Raw genomic sequence first — 25,680 nt, forward strand, 5'->3', positions numbered from 1 at the left:
GGTAAAAGATGCACCGTCTAAAGCCAAAAACACAGCATCCATGGGACTGCAACATCCCAGGCTGCGTTTTACACAAACTTCAGAATGAACTGGCTCCTCACTTAAGCACCATGTTCAATAACAGCCTCGCATCAGGCTTTGTGCCCACTGAATGGTGCACAGCAACAGTTATCCCACTCCACAAACGGGGAGCCACCACTGATCCTGGGAACTATCGACCTATTAGCCTAACGAGCCTGGTCTGCAAGGCCAAGGAACGTATCATCATGCAACTCATAAACAAAGACATTGGTAACCTCCAAATTCTGGATCCCACCCAGTTTGGGTTTGTGAAAGGCAGATCATGCCTCCTGAACCTGATCGACTTCTTTGAGGCAGTCACCAAAGCCATGGATGAGGGTAAAGTGGTTCACACAGCCTATCTTGACCTCGCCAAGGCTTTCGACACCATCCCCCATTGTGAAATTATAGCTAAACTCACTAAACTAGGTATAAATCCCTATGTCACAAGATGGGTTGCCAAATGGCTCACTGATAGAACCCACACTGTAAAAGTTGCAGACTCCAAATCTGACCTCAAAGTAGTGACAAGTGGAGTACCACAGGGTTCTGTCCTAGGACCTCTCCTGTTTGGTATCTACTTCTCTGAAGTACAGGCTAACAAAGTTCACAGATGACTGCAAACTAGGAGCCATAGTCAAGTCCCCAAATGATGTGGACATCCTACAGAAGGGCCTCACTGAGACAGATGCCTGGTGTCAGAGCCATGGCCTCAAGCTCAATGCCAAAAAGTGCAGTGTCATTCCCTTTGGTAAAAACTCTGTACCCATGAACTACCACATAGGCAGCAATCTACTTAACACCAAATGCATGATAAGAGGCCTTGGGACCCAGGTGGACAGTAGTCTCTCCTTTGATAGTCACATCGCCACAGTAGCCAGGAAGTCCTTCTACATGGCACATCTCATCATAAAAGGGTTCTCATCCAGGAAAAAAGAGGTCATTGTTCCCCTCTACTCTTCACTCATTAGACACATTATATAGTACAACGCCCCTTTTGGAATGTACCCCACAAGACATCTGCAGCAGCTGGAAAGGCCACAGAAGTACCTCACAAAGAGGATTACTGGCCTTAAACAAATGACCTACAGTGACAGCCTCAAAAAACTCCAGCTTTACTCCGTAGCATATCGCCTACTCCGAGGTGATCTCTGCCTAACATATAAAGCTATGTCAAACCCAGAGCTGTTGGACATGCTACACCTAAAGAAATTCCAATCCCTCTGAGCTACACGCTCTAGGGACCTAAACCTTGTCACCACAATAAACAGGACATGCTGGAGGGATAGATTTCTATCCCAGAGACTTCCTATACTCTGAAACAAGCTACCCATCTATGATAAGCAAAGTTCTTCATCAGCACTCTTCAAGAAAGGAGAGGAGTAGGAGGTTGGAGAGGGTTGTGAGGTGTGACTTGGGTTGAAGCACGGGTGAGTGAAGTATAGTGAGTAAGTTCAGCCAGGGCTGGTGCAGGAGCAGGTCCATGATTTTGTAATGTATTCTTATTTTTATTTTATTTAACATTTGTTTACCTGGAAAGTCCGACTTGGAACAAAGCCAATTTTCAGCGGAGGCCTAGGGAGAAATGCTCCAGATGCATGTGTTTGTAATGTGGAAGGAAACCGGAGCACCTGGAGGAAACACACATGAACACAGGGAGGACATGCAGACTTCACACAGAAGGCACTCCAGCCAAGAATTGATCCAGAAAACCTCTTGCTGTGAGGTAATAATGTTACCGCTGCACCACTGCACTGTACTAATTCTCATAGGGAGAATTTAAAGGTAGATAGATTAGAAATATTTCTCGTGGTTAGAGGTAGGGAGTTGCATTTTTTTTTTCACAACTGAGTATGAGTATAGGCTTTGTCCAGGGTATTTATTTTGTTTTCTTTATTTAACATGGGTAAGAGATGCATCCTCCCCAGTGTAAAGTCTTCATTCATCAGGTTTGACCACAAAGATTTCTCCTTTGAAACAATTAAGACCATGACACCAGCTATCCCCAGAACATTTAAAAACTATTCCAGGGCTAGCTGCCTTCTACTAAGCGACAGTCTAGCAAAATTCCAAGCCCACCAAACCCTAAGAACACGGCTACCTATGTGGAATTGTATACATAAACTCTGTACAATCATGTAAATAGCTGCGTAGAAACAGCTGCACCTACCCAAGATAAATGTAAGGCAACCTCCAAAAATAAACCACCCTGATGAAATCCCAGTAAATAGGTTGTGTGACAAAAGAAATAAAATCATATCCAGTAACAGGAAGTGCATTGCCCAGCAAGGGATAAACTCCCTCATCTATCTGAACAAGCAACTTGGGGGACTAATCAAGTCCACCAAATAAGACTTTTTTCAGTTATGTCTGCAGCCTTAAAGGCAACACCCAACAATGTGCCGAACTAATGGTGACTAGAACCACCTACATGGAGCCAGAGAATATAGGAAATCTGCTGGCTGATAAACTTAGCTCCAGTTTTGCCCCCTTTTTCCCCGTAAGAGATACCCTCCACCAACTATCACTAGGTAGCAGGTCCTCCTGCACTCCCTAAAGGCAAAAGCACTGCTTCAATGGCCTTGATAATATCCCAGGAAGCTTCCTGAATTGCATGAAACATGAACTGTCAGGCCCGCTAGAATCTCTGTGTGATCATAGCTTTCGTGCAGGTTTCATGTCAGTCAAATGGAAGACTGCAACAGTTATCCCTCTACACAAGGGGTGGCCTTCCATGAACCCAGAGAACTACACACCCATAAGTCTGACTAGTCCCATGTGCATGGCAATGGAAAGAATTATTATGGATCTGATGAACAGTAGTATAGAAAACCAAAAGACACTGGAACTACCAAGTTCATTTTTGTCACAGGCAGGTCATGCCCACTTAACCTGGTGGACTTCTTTGAGTAAATCACTAAAGCTATGTACGAGGGAAAAGCAGTACAGACTGCCTACCTCAACTGGCGAAGGCATTCAACACAATACCTCACTTGAGCATTGTAAATAAACTTACCAAATTAAGCATAAACTTATAAGTCATCTTATGGGTACCCACCTGGCTCACTGATGGTGATTAGGGGTTGGCATAATTGTTAAGGAGCTTACCTCACAGACAAGAGGTACAGGGTTTATTTCTCACAAAATTATTGGCTAGGCTTAGAATGGTCCTCAAGGACAGCTAGCCTAGTATATACCTATGAACCTATGAATAAGAGTTTAGGATAGAGGAATACACCTCAAAGAAAGATAAGTCACTAACAGAGACACAGGGATCTGTGCTGAAACATTTCCTTTTTGGCATCTACTACTCCTCTGAATTCAAGACAAACATCAAGAGCTTCTGGCTGATAAGATTTGCAAATGACTTAAACTTGGCACAGTCATTGAATCCCCTAGCGACATATATACCCTTCAAGAGGGCCTGACTCAGACAAACTGGTGCAAAAGCCATGAACGAAAACTCAATGTGAAAAAGTGCACAACAGTATCCTTGGGAAAGATGGCCACCCCTGGAAATTGCCACATTGATAATACACCCCTAAAAGGAGACCCAGTGGTCAAGGATCTGGGAACATATGTTGAAAGTGAACTGACCTTTGTCCATCATGTGTCCACTGTGGTGAAAATATTCTGTTGCACAACTTATACGTAAGGGCACGACATCTAGATCCAGTGAGGTTATTGTTCTGCTGTACTTTATTCATCAGTCCAGTCATAGAGTTCAGGGTACTCTTCAGTATGTACCTGACCAGGCACTTATAACAGAGAGACCACAGATATTCCTCACAAAAAGAATACAGGGAGTAAACAAGTCCTATGCAGACCATCTCAAATTCCTATCCCTATATTTGGTCTCCTACAAACTTTTGCACAGCTATCTATGCCTAGCTTCCAACACTTCCTCTTATCCCACACTGATTGATCTGTTGCACATCTGCTCCCATGGTGGGAAGAGGAATCTCTGGACCTGCATGTTTCAGGTTACATATGATTCCCAATTAATGTTGGGGTAGTTAAAGTCACCCATGAATATTGTGTTGGGTTGAATGGAGAATAACTCTAGTACATTCAAGTGCACGGTAAGGGCTTCCTGAGTCGTGGAAAGTGACCTACAGCTTGCAAGGATATGGCATAAGACTTTATATATGGTAAGTTTGATATGTAGAAGCTCATGTGTGTCATACTACTTGACCAGCCTTGAGGTGTGTTCTTGTTTGACATAAATTAAGACTCCTCCACCTTTAGACCCTATCTGTACAATAGCTGGTCTGAATGTGTGGAAGGCATTACAGACCTACACTTGCCGTGGTACCTTCTGTGGGTTTAAACCAAGTATTGGTTACTGCACAGATTCCTATAATCTACAGGAAGAGAAGAGCTTGCAGGGAGTAGAATTCCTGTTTAGACTCCTGGTACTGAGAAGTAACACCTTTAGATTGTTCTGAGTCAGTATAGCCATGTCTGTAGGTTAATCAGGCAAGCAATGCCTAAATAAGGCACTACAGAGGTGGGAAAAGTTTTGTCAAATATTCAGAAACCTAGGAGGGACAGGTGCAGACCATCGCTGGCAAAGCAGCATGGTCTGTCTACCATATCTTCTCAAGTAGATAAATATTGTACCCCCTTGGACTGAAACCAAAAAAATAATCAAATTATTCAATCATCTTCTGTTGGTACTATGCCACCATCCCTGGACAACGTAGCATGCTGCTCAATACTAGGCTCATAACACGCTTGGGATGCATAATCTGGGAGCGCTATCATGGATCTCTTCATATAGTCCAGGGAGGTATACTCAAGTGATTTACACCCACATGGACTATAATGGAGTCATACTAGCACTTATGGTGTAATGACTTGAGTATATGAGTGATCTTTCAGATCCTGGCCCCCAACAGGCAGCTGACCATGACTCTCTCCTTGCTCAGCATGGTGACCGGGACATTGGTGTCTCTCAAAATAGGACTAAAAAACACTGTGTTGTGTCACAGTTGGCCTTATAGACTTACAGGTTGAGACACCCTGTGATGATGTTGTAAGTGTTTTGGTGCATGTTGTCTTAAAAGTGCTCTAGAGGTTACTGAAGATACTTGTTTTGTGTGTGACATCTGGGATGCCGCTGAAGTTTTGGAAGATTACAGTTAAGGGCCTCAGCATAAGTGGGTTTTTGTGTATCTTGTCCACACTATGTGCACTCTCTCATATATTCATAAACAATTTACATGATTCCTATCAGCAGTGGTGCTGCGGTAGCGCCGTCGCCTCACAGTAAGACGCTGTCCGGTTCGACTCTCAGCTAGAGCATCTTCTGCATGGAGACATGTGTGAATGGGCGTACCTTCGTTGAAGGTTGTGCATTAGGGCTGGCAACTCAGCACGTAAAAATCAACTGCCAATCATTAGCAGACTGGAGTTCCGCTGTGGTGACCCTTAACCGGGAAAAGCCGAAAGACACAACAACAACCTATCAGCAAGCTTCCCTCATATAACATGCTTATGATTCTACCCTAATAAGCATTTCTAAACAGCTAATACATCTTCAGAGAATTACAAATGAAATTTCAACTTTGCTAAACGCTGGCTATAGGATAATAATCTCCTACTAAATCCCCCCCAAAAATAAATTGCTTCTGTTTTTTCCAAAATCCCATTTCCATGAAAAAACAACTTTAAAAGATCCTCCTTAAATAATGATTGAAAAGTTACCCCACACATAAAACGACTTGGCATGACAATCAACAACAATCTTAAATTCAATTTACATATCCACAACAGCATCAAGAAAAATCATCAAAAACTAGGCACCCTACATAGAGTAAAGGGTACGTTTCCATTATTGGGGCAAAACTTTAAACGTGGTTGCCGAGGTCAGAATCCAATCACTGGTCAGGTCTTTTTAGTGTTATTATAACCGGATGTTTGTATAACTATTTTACTGCTTAATAATTTAAAAAGGAGATGGTATTTCAAATTTTTACATACACCTGGTTAAAAGACATGAAAAGGCACTTGATTTCAACTTAACGATCGCGTTTAAAATGTGGCTGTTGATTCCTGCATCGTACTCACATTTACGGTATTATTCACAAAGTGATTTATTAAGTCTAGTTGGTACTCATTTAAAAATTCCGGTATTTCCACTACATTTTCATGAATATAGGATAATTATACTCGTACAGACTTTCATGTCTTCAGCCCATTTTGACACTTGTCAGTTTAACTACAGTTCCTCCAAGCTGCGCGACAACAAGCCACATGCAAAAGCCGTCACTTAATAATATTTGTAACACACTCGCGCCATTGAATGCCTCATTAGCCCAACATGTATATTAGCATTCAAAGTGTAGTAAAGGACTGTAAAGAAATAATCCAGAAATGTAAATACTTTATTTTAAAACTGAACAAATGAGACTATCCAAGTCTCGTTGACACAATACAGAAAGGCCCACGCAAAAGCTGTCACTCAATAAAATTTGTAACACACTCACGCCACTGAATGCACCTTTAGTCCATTTATATTTGTAAAGAAATTATTCACAAATGTAAGCACTACATTTTTATCTGAACAGACAAGACTTTCCAAGTGTCGTTGATACAATTTTTTTTTCATTTCTGCATTGACGAGCCATATCCATAGCACGTAAACTAGATTGTGTCACAACTGAGCAACCAGGTGGGCTGTTTGCCATTAGTGGTGGTGATTGAAGAATATTCAAAAAAGCTTATCCATGAGCTTATCATGATATTTAGTATATTTTTTAATTTTTCAAGGCAAAATCTGTTAAAGGTTTAAGTGTATAAAGTATGCTACGAGAACTGACAGGGTAAATGACATTCACAGTTCCCTAAATACATTAGTTTGTTGAAGCTATACCCTAACACAAATTTATATTTTAAGAATGTTTTTCAGTAAAAAATTTTATGAATTAAGGCTGCGAGTATTTTAACAACCAACAGTGGAACAACAAAACAAACTAACTAAATCAACATTGTCTCGTACCTAACATTTTTCAGTCTACATGTCCTGGTACGATTGTTGCCCCGTTAATGGAAAAGTACCAAGAAGCAATTCCTTACATACTCTGTTAAGGTAACTGATCTGCTGTGGCGACCCCTAACCGGGAAAAGCCAAAAGAAGAAGAGGTATGAAATCATGCCGACATTATGAATTTATGTTTTTGATTGCTTTTGTTTACTTTACTCTGAATATAACTACTTCTTCTTCTTTCGGCTTTTCCCGGTTAGGGGTCGCCACAGCGGATCACCTTGTCCGCACATTGAATGGCAGTGGAGTTTTACGGTGTCGAGTTGCCAGCCTGGCGCCCAACCTTTCACAGAAGGCACACTCACACGCACACCTAGGGCCAATTTAGAGTGTCCAATCCACCTGCAGCATGTCTTTGGGATGTGGGAGGAAACCGGAGCACCCGGAGGAAACCCACGCGACCACAGGGAGGACATGCAGACTCCGCACAGAAGGCACCCCAGCCGAGGATCGAACCGGAAAACCTCTTGCTGTGAGGCAGCAATGCTAACCACTGCACCACCGTGGCCGCCCTTTTACTCTGAATATAACTAAAAGCTTCAAATTTGCTTTCTATTCACTATTTTGCAAAAGTTGTACCCTGTCAATTTTTAAAGGCCATTCTGGCTTAAATTCCACCCTAATGTCATATGGCAATATCTGACTACTTTTAAAGATGCTCTTACGAATATTTCACAACAAGGTCCCTTGATTATTCCACTTTCAATTTAAATGTTTTGCACAGCCGAATACCTTTTAGGGAATTCAGACAACACAAGTTCAAACATGAGCATGCCTGTCAGAGCATATAGAATATGGGTATTCTGTACATCACATAAAAATGGTAGAAATTACTTTTTCTGATACACTCTGGATACATACCTAATTTGTCTGCTAAAAAATGCAAAGTATACATTTTTGTGAAGCATATGGCAAAAAAAGAGTATACAATTGGCTATACAAGACTACTGATGGTGCCTACAAATATTTCACTGCAAGTTTATGAAGTATTACAGCAAATTTCTGATAATAAGGGAAGAGGTCATAAGTTTAAAGATTTTTATTTCTTACATAATTGCAACTCACTAATGCAGTTAGGCCAAAAATCATACTTTTTGGAATAGTATTTAGGCCATTACTCTATTCAGCATACTGAGAAGCTGTTCAGCACAGCATTCACATGGAAAACCAAGTATAATGCAAAATGTCAGACTGCAGCACTAAAGGCATAAGAACTAAAGCCAGTGGTACCTGCATATGAACACTATATCTGTATCGCCTTTGATATTTCATTATGAAACTTTGAGGTAATAACAGTGCCCTTAGCTACACAACACATGAGACTGCTATTCTAACCTTAATAGTACACAGTACAGCACACCCCTCAATTTGAATCACACCTTTAGCCACTTGTAGCCATGGCATGATACAGTTGAAAACTATACATTCTTCTGGTGAATTATCTATGGTTTGTACTCCTGATCTAACAAGTCAGTAAAGAAGCAATCTAAGTCACTAGTGTATTCAGTACGCTAAGCAGAACTTCAAAACAGCACTTACAATGTAACTAAGTTATAATGCAAAATGTCAAGTTTGACAGGGAACTCCCCTAAATATACCAATGTAGTCCCAATCTGTGAAAGGCTATATCTCTGTCCCCCTTTAAGATTTAATTTTCTGAGAATAACAGGATACCTAGCTAAAAAAAGTCTTATTCTACCCTTACACCAGTGTAGAGGCCTTCTATTATCAGAAGGCATCCAATATCAGCTTCATGAAGCTAGTGACTCCACAGATAGAGATAAATAGCATTTCATTGCCTAGTGTGCTGCGTGATGCAACTGCAACAAAATCAAAGTATAACAGGGGTTAGGAGACTATGACAAATGATGGATCAGACTCAACATTATATTAAATATTCAGTATTGCCTAATGATTGAACACCCATTCAGAGGTTTAGCTTCCTTGTACCTGCATTTTTGAAATTGCCCTTTTTCTTTAGACAATAACATGTGCTCTCATTTTTCAATTGGACAAAAGACAAAAATATACATTTCTAATGTTGCTTTTATATGACTTTTGTTGGATACTCCACAGTACATTTTAATAATTATAAATGGAACAGCACTGATGTGAAAACTGGTGTTGTGTAAGCCATGTAGAAATCAGAGATGTATAAAGAATCGAATACCTGCTCATTGCATTTATTTTTGTGCTAGTTTTAGTGTGATATGGGGATACGCGAGTAGTTTGAAACATCAAAGCTCAACATGTTTGACTACAGATTACTTTACAATGCATTTTGGACATGTTTCTGCCATTACCAATTTGCTCATATGTGCAATGTTAAACAGCCATAAATGTTGCTCCCAAGTATGTGGAATTTATACATCCCCCTCCCCAGCAAAAGGCATGAATATATGCACAGTCAAGTGGTATGATTTTGAACCCTTTATGATGATTCTTTAAGCCTGATAGATCTGCCCTACTCTAGAATTTCCACTTCCTCTTTTTTTTAATACTCCCAACCTTTTTTTTTTTTTTTTTTTTTACATTGACTACATTTTATTTGATAGTACAACCAACACAAATCGTTTGGGTGGATCAGTGGATCAGTAAAGGAAGTGTAAAAGTGTCAAATGACAAAACCCATCACATGATCCAAGTTTAAAAAGTCTTAAACAAAAATAAATACTTTATCTTATGAAACAAGCCTCTCCACAGTTAATAAAAATGCATTATATAGGCATTCCATTAAAATGCTTTCTTAACGTTTGTCTTTTTATCACTTTCAGTTCTCTTCTTTACCCTTCGGTCTTTCTACTGCCCCAAGGGTATTCACAAAGTGTCTTGACCTGCCAGTGCCTTCAGCAGACTTTTTGAAGAATTCAAATCATTCTTTATCTGGACGATCTCCTCATTCAGGCTCCTTCTCAGGTGATCTAGGGTTCACTGTGATTTTAAAGAAGCCTTGATTAACTCCATCCCAGAACTGAATTTTCTTAGGATGGAGACTCAATACTCTGTTAATATCAGCTTTTTATTTTCTAGCAGACAAGGTTTTCTTCCACTCAGAATACTTTCAAGACATCCTTTCCTTGAATGTAATCTCAAGATGAGAGTTTTTGAGAGTTATAGGATACATGGCATCAACAATACCCCATATGCCAGATTTCACACGAAGATTCAGTAGTACCTCAAGTCCATTTGGAATCAGCATTGCCACCCATTGGGACTTCCAAGATGGCTGCACATGAGTAACAGCTTAATTCTATCTCTACAAGTGTGAAAACAGAAACTCAGCAGAGAAGGCTAGCAGACTTGTGTTTATGGGTAAATTTCAGTAACTGGCTAGTAAGTGTATTGCCTGGATGCCAGGAAGAAAGAAATACAGAGGGCCTGAAAAAAATCAGCTACAAAAAGTGAGGAAGAAACACTGACTGAGGAAAGTTCTGCAGCTGTTCAGCAAAAAAAAAAAAAAAAAAAAAAAAATTGCAACCTCCAGACATAAATTCCTATAACCTACATGAAGATACAAGACAACTGCACACAGACCTGGTTAAAATAAATGAAACACTGATGGAGTATATCAACACAAACAACAAAATGCTGGAAAAAAAATGTAAGAATCTTTAAACAAATATTCATATGAGGTGATAAAGCTGCTAAAATCAGACGTCGAAATGAAGAAAAGGCTGGCTGAATATGAGACTGCTCAGGAAGAGAAACTTCAAAAATAAAAGAATTAAGAGAACGGAGCACGTAGGGAAAACCTGAAATTTTCAGCTATATCAGAGAAACTGGAAGGAACAAACTGCATTAATTTTACGAAAGCACAAATAAGCAAGTGGACTGGTATTCCACAGCAGGAGTTATTAGTTAAAAGGGCACATCATGTGTATGGTCCAAACATGATTATGAGAAAGCAACCTAAACCTTTAATAGTAAAGATGCAATCCTACCAGCAGAAGGAGTTGATTTTGACAAAACTGTGGCAGAAGGTCAAAGTACTAAAAGTGGGAGACAGCAGAGTGTTTGTGGGGAATGATTACTCATTGTACACCTGGCAGAAGAGAAGCAAATTTATTTCACTATTCAGGAAATGTTGAGAGACAGCTGTGAGATTCAAACAGCATTGCCATACATTAACCTTCTTAATTCCTCTCTTGCTTTTCATCACAAAGGCATTGCTTTGGTAGATCAGCCAGATTTAATTCAAACCAGGAGCACTCTTTCTGGTACCTTCCCCTTGCCAAGAACTGTTCTGGCATGAGAAGCTTATTCCAAGAACACCAAAGTACCGGGGTTTGGTCATCAAGAGAAAGGAAATGAGGGCACTTGTCTTAGCCCAATAATCTCTACATTATCTCTGGACTCCATGTCTCCTTTAGATTTACACAGACAACTCCACAGTGATGTGGTACATAAATGAGCAGGGAAGACACCAGTCTTATCGACTTTGCAGACTAGACTTGATTGCTTGAGATACAGCAATTCAAACAAAATTGGTTTCACGCTGTGCACATTCCATCAGAAAGGGACATTGTGGTAGATTTTCTGAGCTGATCCAGAACAGACCCCCCCCCCCCAACTACTAGATACTAAACAGGGAGGTCCGTCTGGATACTGTCCAACAGTGGGGTATTTCCTCAATAGATCATTTTGCCCATGCATACAATGGACAGCTCAGGCTGTTCTGCTCAGTGATTCCATGTCCTTTTTGTAAAAGGGGAGATTCTTCTGTGCTTACCTTCTGCTGGTTCGGATCCTCAAATTCTTCTCAAAACCAAGAAGAACAAGCCAGAAATATTCTTGTTGATTCCCTTTTGGTCCATACATCATCAGTTCCCTCTTCTCCTCCACTTGGTCAGGATCAGTCATCACATGTTACTTCAAAGGACTGACTTGCTCATACTAAACAAAATCTGCCTAATTCACCCAAAGCTACAGACTTTGAATCTGACTCTGTTAGTGATATAGTTTAATACCTTTTAGGTGTCAATTTTCTGAAAATGTGCTTGAGGTATTACAGGTGGTGAGAAAAACTATAATTACTTAAATCTTATATTCGTAATTGAAAATATTTTCCTTCTGGTAACACAAAAAGAATCAGGACCCTATCAGCTGCATACTTCTAATAATCTTGCTTACTTGTATGAGCTGTTCACTGCTGAGCACATCTTTACCATTTATTTATTTATTTATTTATTTTTTTTTTAAACAAGAAAGACATCTTTACTGAATTATCACTTAAGCCATAGACAATCATACATTTATATACATGAAAACAAACCATACTGATATGCTCCGGGATTCAATAATGCCTACACTAAGTGTACACCATTCTGAGTGAACAGATAACACAAGCATAACTCACATCTTCTTCCTGATTTTAGTTTTCCTACTGATTTTCTTGCAATCACTGTCACCAAACTAGTCTGTGTATTTGGTCTTGAAGATCAACCAATACAGAAAAACAATCTCCAAGTCAACAAGGAACAATATTCTAAAAGCAGAGTGCAATGCATGAGAAAGCTCTTATCCTTCTAAGGACTGGAACTCTCCAGCAGCCACCTGCTTTTAAAATAGTAGCCCAGCTCAATAGAGAGGTCTTTCAGATGGGCAAGCCAAGGTTACAAAGGGGTAAACAGAATATAACATGTGATATTCTAATGTACAAGCAATTAGAACAGTTCATAAGAAGAAGACAATGTGGGCAGTACAAGAACAAAAAAAAAAATTTCATTGTTCATGTTATTCTGAATTAGTTTTGGTGCCAGCCAGCCAGCCTAGGTAACCATAGATAAAGGAAACTAAAGTTGTCTAATGAAGAAAGCACCAATGCGTAAAAGTAAATCCCAATGCTAAATAGTTGAGTACAAGGCATTTTTTCTGCATTGAAAATTCTAAGATAAAAAATTATGTTTTAACTTTAACTGTTTTGCCAATCAGAAGATTAGAGTGAGCTATACTGAGCTATTTCTGGAGATCAGTTTTAGATGGTAAATTATGTAGTAACTACAACTATCATTTAGTCTTAACTGTCACACAAACGCATATATGTTAGTCCAAACATTAGAGTGGGGCATAAGGAACTCTACTCTGGAAAAAATTCTGAGGCAATAATTTATACAACCGTCATATGGTCTAGGTTTGCCAAACAAGATCACACAGGGTGTACACCACAGGCAGCTCAGTGGTATACAGGATGAAGATGAGACTGCAAATTAGGATACTCAAGAGCAATTAGTAGCCTGGATGTTGGAACAATCAGCTGAGGGGATGATCAAGTGCAGCCATTGTTGGATCACCCATCATCACAAGGAAGGAGTTTGCACACCTCAAAGCATGTATCCTGCAGTGACATTCTTTGGTGAAGAAAAGAGAAACTACTGGAACGGTCAGCTTCCTAAGAAGACAGAGCTGCTTGGGGCTAGCCTCTTGCATAACTAAGTGGTGTCCCTGTATTGCACATTGCTTGCATACCATATCCTGAAGCTGTTGCACAATGAAGTGACAAAGAAAATTGCACAAATGCACAAAGAAAGATTAGATGTACAAAAAAACTAGGTCCATTAGCACAGAAGGATAAAGTCTTGATTACAACTTAGACAACTTGAGTTCAATTAGCTGCTTAGGGGTCTGTTGTGACATGGCTGGGGGAAAAGATGAGTAATGAGATTAGCTTGCTGACCTCTCTTCAGGGAAACAGATGATGAACTTACATCCCAGGCACATTACTGTAATAACACCTCTGGAAAGACTTGTGATCACACACAGCTGCTATCACACATGGAGGGGCTGTACATTGATCCCAAAGTTCATTGCACCCCATCTGCTTTGATGGTATTGGGCATGCTCAGAAAACACAGTGAACTAACCTATCAAAGCTAGTCTCTATGAGCAGCAATGGTGGTGTACAGGCTCACTCACTTTCCACAAGAAAACTGTCACTCTCAGTATGGCAGAAACTAGTGACCAAGATTCGAAGGGTTTACACATCCAAGTGAAGTCATAAACTGCATGTAGCATTGAGGTTGCAGTAGAAGGGAGTCCAAATCAAACTGAATGATAACCCACAACAAAAAGTAAAACAAGGAGAAAAAAAATATCATCCTAGGGTGATGACCAATGACTACTCACCCCACGAATAGAGGCTATAAGTACACTAGCTAAGATGGTGGAATGAACAGGTAACAGGAGCACTAGTAAGAGATGGGTGGGTTAGACTGGAAAGCAAAGATTGTTGAACTTGTTCAGAGAGCTTAACTCTGCCTCCAGATTTAATCATTTGTAAGAAAGATAACATCTCCTGTACAGTTAATACTTCCATCTGGCATATACGATGGCCCTTATATGGAGAACTTTTGAAAAAGCTGCTGGGTGCATAGATGGGGGTACTGATTCAAGTTGTGTTGGTCCATTTACCTGTCCCATTTGGAACACTGCTAGTGCCTGGACTCTTGGCTCGATTCTTGGGCTGGTTTCTAGAGTCTGGACTTTTGTCTCCATGTTCTGCTGATTCTCCATTAACAGCATGTCCTCGAGTCACTTCTGAGGATTGTCGGTGTGATCTAAGGAGGAAAAAAAAAGTAGAATTTAAAAAAAAAAAAAAAATCAGTGAAAATTTCTAAATGCTAAATCAATTCCAGGAAAAAATATATGCTCAAAGAATAGGCAGCATACTGCAAATGTGACTGACTGGTAATAATCATACTATGAACATATACATAGTTCATCTCCCAGGTCCCTGCTTGTAAATGTGTCATCTCCCAAAGCCCCTGTTTACACTTATCAAGGGTACAGGATAAATGTTGGCGATTTGGGGCACATGGCTAGGCTTAAAAAGGACCTTGTGTTAGCCTAGTAAATGTCTATGAAGCTATGAACCACAAGATCAAAGGATGGGAATTCACTTTCCAGATCTACCCTCCCAGTTTCTATAGTCTGCCCAAAGGACACAGAAAACAACTGGCAAAATTAGAGTACTACTGCACTTAACGGACATATTTATGTAACATGACAGATAGACTGACCCAAGGGATCGTTTTAGTTAGTACTTGTACTAAAGTAAACACAAAATCCACATAATTTATTTATTTATTTATTTTTATTTTACATTTGTTGACCGGGAAAGTCCAACTGGATGCATGTCTATTTTCAGCGGAGACCGGGGGTAAAAAGCTCCACAGTTAAATTTTAAGGAAAATATAAGGTGCATACACAAGCATTCAAATTTACATAGTACCAAACTTAACATTGACTAGTAACATTGCATTGAAGCTTAAGATTTAATATATTTACATAGACTGAACATATCTTTTACAGTTTTAGGTTGAAGCATTATATAATGGTGAACATTGTTAGTAGGGGTTGCATTTTTTTGCTTAATAATACAAAACAATGCAGTGTACAACACATACAAAACAGTATAATACAATCCAAGTTAAACATTAGTACAATTAAAGCAGCCAAAATTTCACAATAAATAATCAAACATTATAAAAAATGACCATGCAGACTAATACTTGACCACATATTAACGGATTATGTCAAACAAACATGAAAAACTACATTACCATGTGTAAGATATATAACAAACTAAACAGTAAAGTAATATTTTGTTTTTTTTAAGTATCCACACCACAGTAACCCCTCTCAGGTAAGAAAATGCTTATTTTTTTTTTTTTTAATTAACGAGATTAACATCTGGAGTCTTCTAGCAGATGGAGGGGCTGTACTCCAAGTACTGAAAGTAAAACCCAAAATGGATCTTTTACCCTGGTTCGAGGGACAGTCAGAAGTGAAAAAACAAGATTCAGGAGTAACACAAAAGGCAAACTGCCTGGTAACTCCTGAATGCTATCTCTCTGACCAAGTGGAGGATAGGACTCAAAGTTATCAGTCTGGAAGCAATCAACATCAAACTATACATTTCTTAAAATGAAGCCAATTAAATATCTTAAGTACATAATACACTGGGTTCCACTATGAAAGGTCAATAACAAAAACGTTGCTCTTTTGATCTTCATTGATTCTAATCCATGTATGTTATCAATGGATGAGCAAGCAGGAAGGAAAAGCCCACACTCAGTTACAGAGGCAATTCCAGTGAAGACACAATACCCAATAACTTCTCTTGCTTCCGAGCTGATTTTGTTAAGTGTTACTCTAAATACCCTTAAATGAGTGCTGAAACGTGAGATAACCAAATATTTAAAGACTTGCACAGTTTCAACATGCATAAAAATCAAGACAGATGTTCAAAGTAGGCAAATCTTCAGCAAGCTTGGGAGTATTATGAAAGATGATAGCCTTGGTTTTAGCAACATTAGTGCACAGATGATCCAGTTCAAACAATTTAAAAATATCGCCAAAGTTCTTAGTTAATGAGCTCAGAATCAAAAGAAATGGCTGCATAATAAATAAAGACCTAGTTGTCAACATAAGGAAATATGGAGACCAATACCATTGTGGTTTTGATTTATATAAAAAAATGAGTGACAGACTTAAGGAGAGGGACTCGTGGAACATGACAATGGAAAGCGTTACAGTGGGAAGTTAAATCCTTTATTGCACCTAAAAAATATCTCACTAGACAACAAAAGCAGACTAATATCTATCACCAAAATGAGGATTCAATGTTTATCTAGGAGTAGAGATCCATCACTAAATCAAGGGTGCCAGTTAACTCACTGAGGACACTAACTGTGAGTGCTATTTGTGCAAATCAAATTTGCAGAAAAACACTAGTCTTTGAGGTTGCACTTTTCCCCACTATTGTGTGACTGTGGGGTTAAGTATAAATAAGGTGCGAGAAGGGTTGTGCGGATCCCCCCATATCAGGATTGATAGGAGGGAGATTGCCCCTGAAAAAAAAAACTTGTCTAATTTTTGCTAAAAGTGGTTTTCAGAGCAGGTTTGGTTTCTCAAACAGCATTCACACACTATCATTGTTCAGTCAAAATGAATAGACATCAAAAACCTCAAGTTATATCCATAAATATAGAGCCACTGATATAAAACAGCATTTGTGGTCCCACAACAGGCAAAGAAAAAAAAATAAAATACAGTTATAAGACTGTAGTTAAAGAAATATTCACTCATGTACCCTCAAATCAATCTGTCATTCTCACTTTTGCATTTCCTATATCCACAATCTGTTTAGAGATTTTAACCAATCTGTTTTTTATTAGAAAAATGAGAAATTCCACACAAGTACTTCACATCATGTTTTATGTGATATCGCTTTTCTCTCCATTCTAGCCATCTAAGACTGCTCATTAAGGCTTTGCAATGAGGGATGGAATCATTGGCTCTCTTGCAATTTGCCTTTTCATTCATTCATCTTTTCTCAAGAAACTTTCCAAAGAGACACAAAGCAAATAGACCTTTACGATCTCATTTAAAAGTTTTAGATTTTGGTGCAAAAAATGCAAATGCAAAAGCCAAGAGGATTCTTAGCTGTACTTTACTAGAAGTAAAGGGGAAAATACGGTGATTCTCCCATTCTGAAGATACAAGGAGTACTCTATGCAATTTTGGAGGCAGTTTAAAAGAAAAAGAAATCAAAATGGCAGAAAAGATAAAGGAAGGTCATAAGGGTGATAAAAAAGATGTTTGTGTCTTTCTGCTTTTCCTGGTTAGGGGACGCCACAGCGGAACTCCGGTCTGTTAATGATTGGTAGTTGATTTTTACGTACTGAGTTACCAGCCCTGATGCACAGCCTTCAACGAAGGAACGCCCATTCGCGCATGTCTCCACGCAGAAGATGCTCTAGCTGAGAATTGAACCGGACAGCGTCTTACTGTGAGGCGACAGCACCACCACCGCGGGTGATAAAAAGGATATATGACAAAAACTGGGTACATCTGTAAGAGTTCGGAATCTTCCATTATCATTAAAAGGTGGGGGCTGGGGTGGGAATTTGATAAGTATTATAGATCCACAAAATAATCAAAGCTGGAATGTAAGGGAATTAAACTGCAGAAAAACCATGAACTTTAAATTAACAGGCTTACCTTCAATACTGAAAGAAGAAAATTCCTAGTACTGAGGAGTGGAAGACGGCTGGAAACAGTAGGAAAGACAAATGACTTCTTCAAAAGGGCATAGGGTGAATGTAAATTGGGAAGGAAAAACTACAGATGGGAAGCTACCAAGTGCTAGCTGCATCAATAAGGCAAACTAGTTAGAATATCTGTCTCTATGTCAACACAAGTATGCATGTATGTGTAACATGCTTGCTTAGCAAAGGTGAAAAATACTCTGCAAACTATCATCACAGCCGACAGATGTCCATTTTCCTTGCTTCTCTACCTGCAGACATCAGAAATCTGAACAAAGATTCTTGAAAAGAAGGCACATCTGGTCAAAAGTCTGGATAGTTAATTAGCATGAAATTTGCATACGTAATAGCATAACCAATTTAATTTCCAATAGGATTGTGAGATACCACCTCTCAGAAATAAAAGTTTCTTCTTCTGGCTTTTCCCAGTTAGGGGTCGCAACAGCGGATCACCTGTCCGCTCATGATTGGCAGTGGAATTTTACGATGTCAAGTTGCCAGCCCGGCGCCCAACCTTCCACAGAGGGCACATACACACAAGCACTCATGCCTAGGGCCAATCTAGAGTGTCCAATCCACCTACAGAACGTCTTTGGGATGTGGGAAGAAACCGGAGCACCTGGTGAAAACCCACGTGACCACAGGGGGGACATGCAGACTGCGCACAGAAGGCACCCCAACCGAGGTTTCAATAACAGAATGACAAAAAGACAAAATGTAACCATAACAATTTATTCAGGTTAAGCTTTGACTTTGACTAGTAAAAAGTAAACTAGTACAAAGTCCCACTTGGCTCCACATAAATAGTTTTAACTCTTATTAAATTACGGGATGCACCACACATGCTCCAGGAATTTTGATTAAGACAGGTAAAGCCATGCTGTCTACTTAAAGTAATATGAAGCCCTCTCACCTAGATTGTAAGCTGCTGTAGTGGCACAGAAGGTTGCCCCTACCTGCTGTATACAGCTCTCCAATCAACTGACAGCTATAGCAGTGGTACTGAATATAGTACAGGCCTTTGACAGTTCAATTACTGAACACAATTCTTTTGGATTCTGCAGACTAAACAAAATTTCTGAATATTTCTTTAATGTGGAAACTTCACCCCAACACCACTAGAGTGATATGAAGCCCATTAGACTCTTTCCTTCTATCTTATAACTAGCTCCAAGTTCACCATATCTCACAGCCAGTTATAATATCCTGGTTACAAAAATGCTGTTAATTTGTCTAGTCCCAGTTGACTGAATTTTAATCAGGTAACTTTTGAAGTACTGACCAAATACCTGTATCAGCAGTGACTCTTCATTACCAGATATGAGGGTAGTACCTGAAAGCTTCTGCCACTATTGGGCACCATATGTATTTACTTGTTAAGATACAAAATGAGACCTGTTCTAAAGCTAAAGGAAATCTCCCTTCCCTAGACAGTAGCACTCATCAGTCTTGACGAGGGACCTCTCATGGGCTGAAGCTCTAGCTGGATTCCTGTGGAGGCAAATCAAGTGAAGTTGCAATGGTTAATTTATATATAAAGTCTCACTTAACCGGCATCTGTGGGGATTGGTAGATGCCGGTTAAGTGTATGTTCCAGTTGCTTGAGATATGCTATGTATACCAGCATATGAGCCAATCAAAAATGGCAAAGCAAAGCCTCTTCTGTTCAATGTGGAATAGCCTGCTGTTCTGCACTGAACAGAAAAGGCTTTCCTTTGGGATTTTTGATTGACTGGTATGCCGGCATACGAGCCAAACAAAAATAGCAAAGCAGTGCCTCTTCTGTTCAATGAACAGAAGAGGTTCCCCTTTGGGATTTTTGATTGGCTCGTATGCCCAGCATATGGGCCAATCGAATGCTGGTTGCTTGAGTCCCGGATAACGGGGATTTTACTGTATTGCAAAATAGATCATCACAGAATAAAACACACATCAGAATAATGAATAAAAGGATTAATAAATGAACCTGACAGATGACAAACCTCCAACTGATAAAATAAAACTGTAACATTCTACCAATGTAACAATTTCAATGAAATCATACATGGTAAAAAATACTACGCAGAAAAGCAGTAAATGACAATGTGGTTTGTAAAAAAAAAAGTTATCCTAGAGAGCAAATTGTTGCAGACTTGTACAAAAACACATCAGATAGTAAATGAGCTAAAAAGTGACTTGTGGCAGCACTCTCCATACACCAAGAGAATATACTAAGCTATAAGCTACTAGCCACCAGCATTTAAATTCACCAGAACTGAATATAAATGCCTGCCCCTTCACCATGCAAAGAAAACCCCATTCACCATATTTTAACAATTCTGCAATATTAATGTCTCCCTAGTACTTTAAATCACAGTTCCATACAGCCATATATTGCACCACTCTCTTTCTTAGTACTTTAAGTCTGACCAATCTGCTGCTATGTGGAACTACTGTATGCTATGCCTTTTCAGGGTAAGGAAAATGTTGCCATGTCTGATAAATACTTCCTTCTGTACATTATGGATCTGGGCGGTACTGACTTTACAGTTAGGCACCATCAAACAATCTTAACCATGTGCCATTGCATCTGTAACACTTAATTTTAATTTTCATGCACCCATTTATGTCTGGCAGGGTAAGACTTTATACAGTTATTTTCTTATTAACACTAGAATCTATATTACATTTTACAAGACTTTTTATAGGTTCATAGGTAGGTACTAGGCTATCAGTCCGAAGGCATTTATAAGCCTAGCCAGAATGTGTTGGCTTTCACCACCCCCTTAGATTAGTTCCTTGTGCCTCTGTCCAGCAGAACCATTGAAGTGATCCCTGGGGTAAACTTTCTGTTTCCCATCCAGTCATCAAGGTTTCTCTTGAAGAGGGTTAGTGAGGAGCTCTGCCTAATGTAGATTACAATCTTGTTCCAGAGCATGGGAAGTCTCTGGGACAGGAATCTATCCCTCCAGCACGTCCAATTTATTGCTGTGGTGAGGTTTAGATCCCTGGAGCATGTGGCTCGAAGGGATATGGTTTTCTTTAGGTGCAGCATGTCCATCAATTCTGGGTTGGACATGGCCTTGTATGTCAGGCAGAGATCACCTCTGAGTAGGCGGTATGCAACCAAGTACACTGGAGTTTCTTCAGTCAAGCTGCATAGGGCATCTGCTTGAGGCCAATGATCCTCTTGGTGAGGTACTTCTGTGGTCTTTCCAGTTGTTGCAGGTGTCCTGTAAGGTACATCCCAAATGGGGCATTGTACTCTATGATGGGTCTGATGAGTAATGCGTAGAGGGGCCCAATGACCTCTTTCGATCTGGATGCAAGCCCTTTTGTGATTTGGTGGGCCACATAGAAGGATTTTCTAACCACTTTGGCAATGTGATTATCAAAGGAGAGGTTACTATCTACTTGGGTCCCCAGATCCCTTATTACGTCTTCCATATTTAGGGGGCTACCACCTTTATGGTAGTTTGTGGGTACTTTGTTTTTTCCAAAGGGGATGACTATGCACTTTTTGGCATTTAGCTCGAGGCTATGGTTTTGACACCAGTCATCTGTCTCAGTGAGACCCTTTTGGAGGATGTCTGTGTCAGCTGGAGAGTCAATTACAGACCCTAGTTTGCAGTCATCTGTGAACTTGGTCAGCCATAGTCCTCCTGTGCTTGCCTGTACCTCTGAGAAGTATATGCCGAACAGGAAGGGTCCTAGGACTGAGCCTTGGGGAATGCCACTTGTAACCCCTTTTAGAGTCAGACCTAGCTCCTGCAACTCTTACCATGTGGGTTCTGTCCGTGAGCCAGTTGGCAACCCATCTTGTGACATAGGGGTTTATGTTCAGGCTGGTGAGCTTGTCTATAATACCTGAGTGGGGAATGGTGTTGAAGGCCTTTGCGAGGTCTAGGTAGGCTGTGTGGACCACCATTCCCTCGTCTATAGCCTTGATAACTGTCTCAAAGAAGTCCACCAGGTTTAAGTGGCATGATCTGCCCTTAACAAAGCCGAACTGGGTAGGGTCCAGTGTTTGGAGGTTCCCAATGTCTCTGTTAATGAGATCCATGATGATGCGCTCCATAGCTTTGCACACCAAGCTAGTCAGGCTTATAGTGAGATAGTTCCCGGGGTCCGTTGTGGCTCCACTCTGTGGAGCGGAATAACTGTTGCTGTGCGCCACTCTGTAGGCACATAGCCTGTGGAGAGGCTGAGTTTAAACAATGTGTTTAGGTGAGGGGTTAGTTCATCTTTGAGCTCGTGTAGGACGCAGCCTGGGACATCATCTGGTCCCATTGACGCTGTGTTTTTGGCTTTGGAGAGGCTGTTTTAACCTGAGTGTCTGTGATTTCAGGGGCACTACATTCTTCTGGTATAGTTATGGGCCCTTTTGGGGGTGAGAGGGGGGTGAAGTTTGCACTGAACCTGTCTGCCAGGATGTTGGCTATATCGGTCGGTTCAGTGTATTCTGTGCCATTCTTCACTAACTCCGAGCAGATCTGAGAATTGCCACTTAGAGATTCTTGACATAGCTAAAGAATACCTTGTGGTTATCTTTGGAGTCCATGGCAATTTTTCTTTCAAAGCTAGCCTTGGATGATTTTATGAGGGAACACAGTTTCTTGCTGATACTGATCAGGGATGTCTTCCCTTCTTGGGATTTTACTCTTTTCTGTACTAGTTTCCTCCTTCTGTTGCATAGCTTGTTTATGGCAGGAGTCCACCAGACTGGTTTCCTTTTCTTGGAGGAGGGAGTCTTGGTTTTGTTTGGGATAGCATGATCCATGCATTCTTGTATGTGCCCGTAGAGTGCATTAGTAAAGGATTTTGCAGCTTGGACAGCGTTATCCTTTAGCATGGGGGCTTTGAAACTTCCACCTTGGTCTTAAGTAACGTGAAATTTGCTTTTGAAAAGTTTTTCACAGTGATTTATTTGACCGGGGGTGGTGGCGGAATGTGGATATCCAGAGTGATTAGTTTATGGTCAGCTCTAATCAGCGAGGGGTTGACCTCCGGTGTTGAACACTGGTCACCCATGTTGGTGATGACCAGGTCCAATATGTTGTCATCTCTGGTGGGGGTACTGACCAGTTGATCCAGGGCATTTGAGTTTATAAATTCTAGGAAATGTTGGGCAAGGGAATTTGTACTTGAGTAGTTTTCCCAATTAATGTTTGGGTAATTAAAATCACCCAATATCAGGGTGTTTGGTAGGACCTTTATGTTTCCCAGTGTTACCAGGAATGCGGAGTGTGGGGTCCTGGGACATGGTGGTTGATCTGTAGCAAGCTATAATTTGAAAAGCAATTTTGCCCGTTGTTAGTTACACGTGGATGATATCTGAAGCATCGTGCTGTGCCACTAACCTGGAGGTGTGGGTATCCTTGATGAATATGGATACTCCCCCACCATTTGTATTTCGGTCCGGCTTTTGTGGCCGAAATGTATGGTTTGAGTTGTAGCCTGGTAGTGCTGGGGTGCTCTCTGGAGCCTTAAACCAGGTTTCTGTTACTGCACATATATCGGTTTTCTCCATACTGAAGAGTGCCTCGAGTGCGTGCATTTTGAGGTTTAGACTTCTGGCATTGAATAGCATTACCCTCAGTATTTTGTTACTTGTGCTACTTATGGGGGTGGGTTTGTCTTTTGAGCCTTGCCTAAAAAAGGCACTATGGGGGTTTGTTTTAATAAAAACTCTCAAAAAAAGACATACACCCGGAATACCCCCATAACCTATTAACTTAATACAAACACACATAACTATGTACCTCTTCAAATAATGAAGTTTAACCCTCCTAGCAGTGAGATTTGTGCCAGACAGCCACTAACATAGCCCCTAGTTAACTTGAAATTGAGGTTATCCATGCTAAGACACGTTATTGCTTGTGCTTCTACTTACACTGATTGGTGTCTGTGTTGAGTCCACACACACCTCCAGGTTAGTGGCAACACATGAAGCATCACAGACCATCCAGGTGCAGATAACCATAGGCAAACCTGCTATACAACTGGTATCATGTTACAGACCACCCTCCCAATCTCAGGGACCACAGTCAGCTTTCCTCAATTGTAATTTCCTCATATGCAGTTTTGCAAATGGTATTAGTAGTATGCAAGATGCCATAAAGCCCAAGGCCTGCAAAATTTTTCTTGCAGGGAGTTGGGTCTTTGTTGCCATTATTCTGAAGTATTGAGTTAATTGTAATTGGTTGTGTGGCGTCAGATAAGCCATCTGGGCCGTTGTATTCAAGCTGGCACCCAGGAATGCCATATTTTGTGAGGGCACTAGTTTTGATTTCATTTCGTTTACTGTGTACCCTAGGCAACTTAGAAGATGTTTTACAAAAGCCAGGTGTTGTAAGAGAATGTCCTTGTTTTCTGCTTGGATGAGACAGTCGTCCAGGTATGGGTATATTTGAATTCCTCTTTGTCTGCAGTATGCAATTACTGGTGCCAGGCATTTTGTGAAGACCCTGGGCGCAGTAGATAAGCCAAAGGGCAGTGCAGAGAATTGGTAATGGGTTGAACCTGCAATGAAACGGAGGTATCTTCTGCAATTGTGCCTGATAGGGACATGCAGGTATGCCTTCTTGAGGTCCAACGTTACTAGCCAAGCTTTCTTGCCCAACATGGGAAGAAGCTGCTGTAGTGTTAGCATCTTGAATTTGGGCACTTGCAAGAAGGTGTTTAAAATTGAAAGGTCCAGAATGGGTCTCCAAGCATTGTCCTTTCTGGGGACTAAAAAGAGCTTTGAGTAAAATCCTTGGCCTTGCTCCTGTGTAGGTAGCAGTTGAATGGCTCTCATGTCCATGAGAACTGTAATTTGTTTTTGTGCCTCTGCCCATTGATTTTGTGGCATGTTTGGCATTCCTTTTATCCTTGGTAAGGTGTGGAAATGGAATCTGTATCCGTGTGAGATAATGTCTAGGACCCATTTGTCCTTTGTGACGATGCGCCAGTTGTCTGCAAAAAGTGCTAATTTTCCTCCCAAGGGAGCTGCCAAGAGAGATTTGCCTGGCAGTTTGAGGTTTAAGTCATTGTGTTTGCCTTCTAGTAGTTTGGGACCTGTCTTCTCCTCCCTTCTGTGTTGCAGTGCCCCATTGGCGAGATTTGTAAGGGATTTGTGCTTGTCCTCTGCCCCTTGGGTGCCTGTATTTACCCCTGTGTGGTCTGTCAGAAGCTGGAAAGGACCAATTTTGTTGTTGGCCAATTTCTGCTGAAGCGTGGGGGCTGTACCTGTAAGAAATCTTTGACAGTCTGCATAGATTTTGCCTTATCCTCCATTTTCTTTAAAACATCCTCTGCTTTAACCCCAAATAAGACATCCTGCTGTAAGGGTGCATCCAGTAACTTTGCTTTAACATGATCAGGCAGAGATCGTTCCTTTAACCAAGCATGCCTACGTGTAACAGACCCAGTAACAGCTGCTCTAGAGGAAGCTTCCAAGGCATCAAAACCACATTGTAAAGTATGTTTTCCCACCTGTTCAGCTGCATGCAACAAATCTAGCATTTCCTTGAATTCAGACTGTTGAGGGTGCGTGCCCATCTT

At 40.5% G+C, this 25,680-nt stretch overlaps 1 protein-coding gene across 4 annotated transcripts in view; it reads right to left on the reverse strand.

Annotated features, from left to right (window-relative positions):
* The window catches only part of WWP2 (WW domain containing E3 ubiquitin protein ligase 2), a 1,859,587-nt gene that overhangs the window by 1,049,081 nt on the left and 784,826 nt on the right, over nt 1–25,680 (reverse strand). For all 4 annotated transcript variants that reach the window (XM_044081781.1, XM_044081779.1, XM_044081780.1 and 1 more), the window contains one exon: nt 14,516–14,661. In XM_044081781.1, coding sequence (XP_043937716.1) covers nt 14,516–14,661 — 146 coding nt within the window. The remainder of the gene's footprint in view (nt 1–14,515; nt 14,662–25,680) is intronic.

Source organism: Protopterus annectens, chromosome 8.part1 (genome assembly GCF_019279795.1).
Source record: "Protopterus annectens isolate FY-2018-M chromosome 8.part1, PAN1.0, whole genome shotgun sequence".
Lineage (NCBI taxonomy): Eukaryota > Metazoa > Chordata > Ceratodontiformes > Protopteridae > Protopterus > Protopterus annectens.